Source organism: Drosophila obscura, unplaced genomic scaffold (genome assembly GCF_018151105.1).
Source record: "Drosophila obscura isolate BZ-5 IFL unplaced genomic scaffold, ASM1815110v1 contig_96, whole genome shotgun sequence".
NCBI classification, from domain to species: Eukaryota; Metazoa; Arthropoda; class Insecta; order Diptera; family Drosophilidae; genus Drosophila; species Drosophila obscura.
In genome coordinates, this window is record NW_024542890.1 from 261912 (window position 1) to 268765 (window position 6854).

Sequence of the window (6854 nt, forward strand, 5' to 3'; positions counted from 1 at the left end):
ATATAGATTCTACATCTCCTCCGCTAGGGGTTGCTCGCGCACTGAACGCGGCAGAGTGTGTGGGCGAGAAGGAAAATGAGTTGCGTTGTTGTTGGCAGGAGGGGGCAGGGGAAGCAACAGAAAATTAATTCTGGCTATAATTATGATCCGATCTAGTTCAGATTCGGCAGTCTGGTAGATATGGGCATTTCTACGATACTGCGTTTTTAGTTTTATCGTATCTTTAAAAATGTGGGGGCGGGGCGAAATTTTGAATACACTTGTAGCAGTGGGATATCACATGAGTCTGGAAACCAAATTTGGTTGCCCTAGCTCTTATAGTCTCTGAGATTGGGGCGCTCATCGGGACGGACAGACAGACAGACGGATAGACAGACATGGCTATATAGACTCGGCTATTGATGCTGATCAAGAATATATATACTTTATGGGGTCGGAAACGTTTCCTTCTCTGCGTTACACACATCCACTTTTACCACAAATCTAATATACCCCTTAACTCTTTTTTGAGTACGGGTATAAAAATGTATATACATAATATTGTTTATTTGTTTTTTAATGGTTATTCCTCGGCCTCGGCGCGGGCCACCTGCACAGCCCAACGCTCATGGGACACCACTGGCTCATCATCGTCAGGAGGGGCATGGACCACTGGAGCGGCATTGATGACTGGAGCGGCACGGACCATGGAAGCGGCATGGGCGATTCGAGCGGCATGGATGACTGGGGCGGCATGGACGACTGGAACCGCATGGACTATACGAGCGGCATGGGCGATGGAAGCGGCATGCGCGATACGAGCGGCATCGGCCACTGGAGCGGCAGGGACGACAGGAGCTTCATCGGCAGGGACGCGTCCACCATGTCCACGCCCACCATGTCCACGTCCACCATGTCCACGCCCACCATGTCCACGTCCACCATGTCCACGTCCACCATGTCCATGTCCACGTCCACGTCCACCATGTCCATGTCCACGTCCACGTCCACCATGTCCATGTCCACGTCCACGTCCATTTGAATTCCCAAAGTTGGCTGCGTTTAACATGTTCGAAATGTTTAACCGGCTCAGCCGGTTCGATTCGGTTGCGCCGTGTTCGCTCGAAGGACGGCCTCCAGGGCCCGATTAAAGGCACGCCGATCTCTCGACGCCCTTCCCGGTCCCTGGTAGACACGACCGTCGTGTCCCCGTCTTCCTCGCTGTTGGTTGTCCATATTCTGTAATAAAAGAAAACAGAATGAAAAGTTTGATTACAAATGCATATGTATGTGTGCATATGCACGTGTCTCGGTGCCATAACGGTAAAATGTTGACATACATATGTGAACGCAAAACATCTTGCAAGCACATATGTACATAGCAAAGTATATGTCGTATGTGTATGTACATACATGCAAAGCAAGGCGCTGAAATGTATATACATACACATACACACATTATTTTGACCGTTACGTTATGCCGTATGTGTATGTATATGCAAAGCAAGGCGCTGAAATGTATATATGTACATACACATATACTTTTTCTACCGTTACCGTTACCGTTTTTTTAATTCCATTTATTTAATTAATCTAGTTATCTATTTACAATTAGTTTACTAGACTATGCGAGCCCGACAAGTGTGGTACGGCCGCGAAGCAATGCTTCACACGCTTAGCCTTGCTGCTCCCTTCTCTGGCGCTCAACAGCGCGCAGTTCTGCCATGATGGTGGCCGCGAAGTTGCTGATCGCCTCCCAGTTACCAGGGGGACCTTAGCATGTACGGCACCAGGCTATGTTTGGATATCGCCCCTCCCAGGGTGACTTCCAGCTGATGACGCTGCGCTGTAAACCTGCACTCTGCTGAGTCCTCATGCCCGAAACGATGCAGGTAGCTGCGAAAGCAGCCGTGGCCGCTAGGAGCTGTGTCAAATAGAAATTGACCTGGCCATGCTTCCTATCAACCCACGCTTCGATGGATGGGATGAGTTGGTGAGTCCATCGACCTTTAGGGGACGTATCCCAGCGTTGTTGCCACTTCCGGAGGCTCTGCAGCTTGCAAGCCTTGCGCACCTGCCGTTTGTCCGCTGCTTCCATGCCTCTGCCATGCGTATCCAGATGGTAGGTGGACCGCTCCTCCGCTAGGTACTCAAACGGTGCTATACCCGCTATCACGTGGGCAGCATCGTCCGAGACTGTTCGGAAGGCACTAACTATTCGAAGTGAAGAGAGTCGGTGAGTGGCTGCCAGGCCTCTGGTGTTAGCTCGCTGTCTGGAGGGCCTTTGTCCAGATTGGCGCTGCGTAAAGCATCACCGATCTCGTCACACTCGATAGTAGATGTCGTCGCCATTGCTTGGGTCCTCGGGGTATTCAACATCATCCTTGACAGAGCTCTGTTGCTGGATGCCGCCTTCGAGTTCATGTAGGCCAGATGCTCTCGAAAACAGTCGTGTGTCTATCAGGACGCCAAGGTACTTGATAGCCCGCTTTGATGACACTAGGGTGCCTGCCACTGTGATGCTGGCCGTCTCCACTTTCTTCCGGCTGGACACCAGTACTGCCTCGGCTTGTGAGGAGCGAGTTCAAGCCCGACCAGCTCCAGCCACTGTTGGATGAGCGCAATCGTCAGGTTGCAGGTCGTCTCTACTGCGGCCAAGTCTTTAGCCACTACCAGGACAGCCACGTCGTCCGCAAAGCCCACCACATGCACTCCGTGGGGGAGGCTGAGTCGCAGAATGCCGTCGTACATTGCGTTCCACAGTAAGGGACCCAGTACCGACCCCTGCGGAACGCCTCCAGATACCTCGTATTGTTCCGTGCCGGCCTGAGTGTCGTACAAGAGCAGCCTTTCCTCAAAGTAGTTTCGTACCATGCGCTGAAGGTACATGGGTGTATTGAACCTCCCTAGCGCCCTCAAGATACAGCTCCATCTCGCCGTGTTGAACGCGTTCCTGATGTCCAGCGTGGCCATTAGGCAGTACTCCTTGCAGCCGCCTTTCCACCAGAGTGCGGGCGATTGCCCTAGATGTAATGTCTACCACTCTACCCACGGCGTCAGTCGTGGATCTGGCCTTGCGAAAACCGTATTGATGCAGTGATAGGTCGCCAGCCTCCGCGATGGCTCGTTCTAGTCGCGAGCATACCACTTTCTCGAGCAGTTTGCCCGCTGAGTCGATCAAGCAGATTGGCCTAAACGATGACGCTATCCTGGCGGCTTGCCTGGCTTGGGAATGAGCACTAGCTTCTGCATCTTCCACCTCTTAGGAAAGACTCCTTCGCGAAGGCACTGGTTTAGCAGCTTCACGAAGATTTCCGGGCGCAGGGAAAGGCGAGTATGAAGTACATATCCGGCCCCGGTGCCTTGTTCGGGCCAATGCTCCTGGCTGCAATAGCGATTTCTTCGAGAGTCACCTCCTCGATGTGGGCCTGTTGTAGCGGTGGGATCAGGCAATGGACCTCCTCTATGTGATCCGACATGCGCGGAAAGAGCTCCTCCACAATGGATCTGGCCATGTCGGGGTCCGATGGGGGTGCTTGTTTTTGGCGCACAGCTTTTTTGTTACCAGCTTGTATGCCATTCCCCATGGATCTTGCTCAGCAGAATCGCATAGCGTCAGAAAGCACTGGCGTTTGCTTTCCTTAATGGCGGCCTTGAGAGCCCTCCGGCAGTCTCTAAAGGTAGCCTGCCATTGCGAAAAGTCCGTGCTACCCCCGCGAGCGCTGGTAGCGGAGTCGTGCGTGGTTGCATTCCCGGCGTGCCTCGGCAATGTTTCTCGTTCCACCAGAACACTGGTTGGTGGTGGTACGAACCGCTATGTACATACATACATTCGTATGTACATATGTCCGATTTATTGCGGACGCAGTTTACTTTTCCGCGGTTTATACGAAAAGGTAGGAAACAGTAATATAAACATTTGAACGCATGCGGCAGAAAAGTAAACTGCGCCACTGAAAACTTAACATATAGCTTTACTAAATTGCACTCACCAAGTTTGGCTACAAATTCACAAACGCTTACACGTTCAACTTCACTCTACTCTGTTTGCCGGAATGATCCTGAACGATCCTAATCGATGTTTGAACCGAATATATCGAATACAATACTCGATTGCTTGAGTATCAAGCGCGCTGCTGTTACTAGCTAACAGCGGGCTGTTAAATAACATGAGGCATTTCTGTTATCTTTTACCACCCCATAAACCACACAAACTAACCACAAGCCAGCTAAAAGGCTTCCCTAGGCCACATATTGTGGTCACCACGTATCATCCACCACGCTACCCATGGAAATACACCTGTAAACGCCTTGGGATGGAGTTTTTTGGTTTTATTAGGTATCTTGATATTGGTATTTAATATCTGCGGTGCGACATATTTCTGGTTAAAATCATCATCATTATGTAAAGCAAAAAAATAGACAAAAAATACTTTTCACCAAAAATTCAACCCCTTTTCGTTTGCTTTGTTTCCAATTGGCAGTTTGGCCCGCAACCTTCCAAAAAGTATTTTTTGTCTATTTTTTCACTTTTGAGGTTTGGTTAACGAATTTTAGCTTTAGTTAATGCGTCTATCTAAAACTAAAAATGCATGCCAAGAATTATTTTTCTTTCGACTTTTCTCGAATTTTTAAAGTCAAAATTTCGAAAAAATACCGAAAAAAATTATGAAATTTGAATTTGAAAGCTTAATATCTTCCAGGCGTTAAGCTTCAGATACAAAGTTTCTGGATACGATTTATAGTTGCATTGGGCTCCTTTTCAGAACTGCAAAGTTCAATGCAACCAGATGTAATAATAATTAAGTTATGTGAAAAAAAGCATTCATTTCAGGTAAAATTATTTGTGTAACACAAATAACACTAGTCAACACTAGAATTAGGCTGTGGCCCAAAATTTAGATTCTTATAGATTTTGGGGTTTACAAATTTTAAACGAACTATGGTTTTTTTTTATGGTGTAGTTTTTTTTACAGAATTTTTTAAAATCTGGTATTTTTTTTTTTTGTTTTTTTTCAGAGGTAGTGCTTCTATTTTTCACATAATTTAAGTATTTTATATCTGGTTGCATAGAACTTTGCACAAATTTTATGGAGTAATTGTAGTACTGACCCAATTAAGGTATTACGCCTTAAAACAGTTACTTATAGTACCAATTCAGCACCTTTCCTAGCAGTTAGATGTCTTTACTATTTAGCGGATCAATTTGGGGAATCGGTTCCATTAGCTAGTGAAGCTGTAAGGCAAAACTTCTACATGGATGATATGCTAGCTGGAGCGAGCTGTTACGAGAAGCTAAATTAATTAAAAAATGAAGTTACCGAGTTGTTAAAGTTGCGACTCGAGCTTCATAAGTGGCGTTCTAACAGCTATTGTGATGGAGATCGTGCAGACGCAGTAGAACCGTTAGAGCTACAGGTAACAGATACAGCAAAGACGCTTGGAATATATTGGGCTTCGAGGGTTGATAAGATTCAGTTTTCGTACGTCGCAAGTAATTCGGACAGCATTACGAATCGTAACGGGATATCAGAGTTAGCACAGTTGTTTGATACAATAGGATTTCTAAGCCCGCTTCTGATTTTAGGAAAGATTTTCATGCAAGAACTGTGGCTGCTAAAGCAGCAATGGGATGAGGAGTTGCCGCCAAGCTATGAGCTACAATGGCAAAAATACAGAAGCGAATTGGAACTTGTTCATGAGTGTTCGTTGCCTCGAGCTGTAATGCCAGTCCATGCAGCGGCAGACAGAATTGAGCTGTATGGGTTTTCAGATGCCTCTTGTAGAGCTTACGGAGCGGTGGTATATGTTCGCGTCATTGATAAGCATGGAGGCATTTCAGCAAAATCGACGGTTGCACCTGTTCGAGTAGTATCGCTACCTAGATTAGAACTAGAAGGTGCGAGACTGTTAGCGCAGCTTATGGCAAAAATCAAAAGGTGTGCACCCGAATCGTTTTCTAAGGTCGGTTACTTTACAGATTCGACAAATGTTTTGAGTTGGATTGCATCGCATGCTAGTCGTTGGACAACCTTTGTGGCTAACAGAGTAGCTATAATTCTAAAGCTGTCGAACGCATAAGAGTGGTACAAAATAGAATCGAAGCAAAATCCGGCAGATATCGTTTCTCGAGGGCTGTACACAAGTCAGCTAAAGGCTTCGTCGTTGTGGTGGCAAGGGCCACAATTCTTGCAGTTACCGGATGAGCAGTGGACACTTGTGGAATGGCAACGTCCAGAGGGCTCCCCGAACAGCGAAACAACAAATTTAGCCTGCTAGCCTGTCCAAAGATTATAGTAGATGTAGTAGATATAATAGGAGGTAGCAAATATGCTAAAGATTTTTTAAAACTAACGAGAGTATTTGGTTATGTTTATCGTTGGCGTCAAATTGCACAAAGGATTGATTCGACTAGAGCTAAAGAGCTAACGGCAAGCGTTAAGTTTTTACACTGAGATCGAAAAATTTCGCAGTGGCAAAATTATAAGTTCTTCAAGCACTTAACCCGTTTCTAGACCAGTCTGAGGGTATAGAAATAATTCGTGTAGGTGGCAGGCTGTCTAAGGCTAATGTACCATTTGACACCAAACACCCCATGCTTTTACCAAATAATCATATTGTTGTAAAATCATTGTTTGAATATACTCATCGAAGCAACATTCATGTCGGAGCACAAGTGTTATGTGCTTTTGTGCGACAGCGTTTTTGGGTCATCAATGCTAGAAAACTAGCTCGCAGTACGGTAAGGAGTTCGTTGCATGTTTTCGACGAATGTCCAATATTAGCTACGCAAATTATGGGTCCTTACCAGCAGGCCGAGTGCAGCAAGGAGTGAAGCCCTTTGAACGTACTGGACACGACTACGCTGGACCGCT

The 6854-nt window shown here is 46.7% G+C and overlaps 1 protein-coding gene across 1 annotated transcript; it reads right to left on the reverse strand.

Annotated features, from left to right (window-relative positions):
* Window positions 1-562: 562 nt before the first annotated feature.
* On the reverse strand, window positions 563-3494 carry LOC121405423. The gene is made up of 6 exons (XM_041596090.1): window positions 3286-3494; window positions 2927-3200; window positions 2575-2856; window positions 2295-2436; window positions 1834-2175; window positions 563-837 (listed from the first exon to the last, which is right to left on the reverse strand). The coding sequence occupies exons 1-6, from the start codon at window positions 3492-3494 to the stop codon at window positions 563-565; spliced, it is 1524 nt and encodes a 507-aa protein (XP_041452024.1).
* Window positions 3495-6854: the final 3360 nt, after the last annotated feature.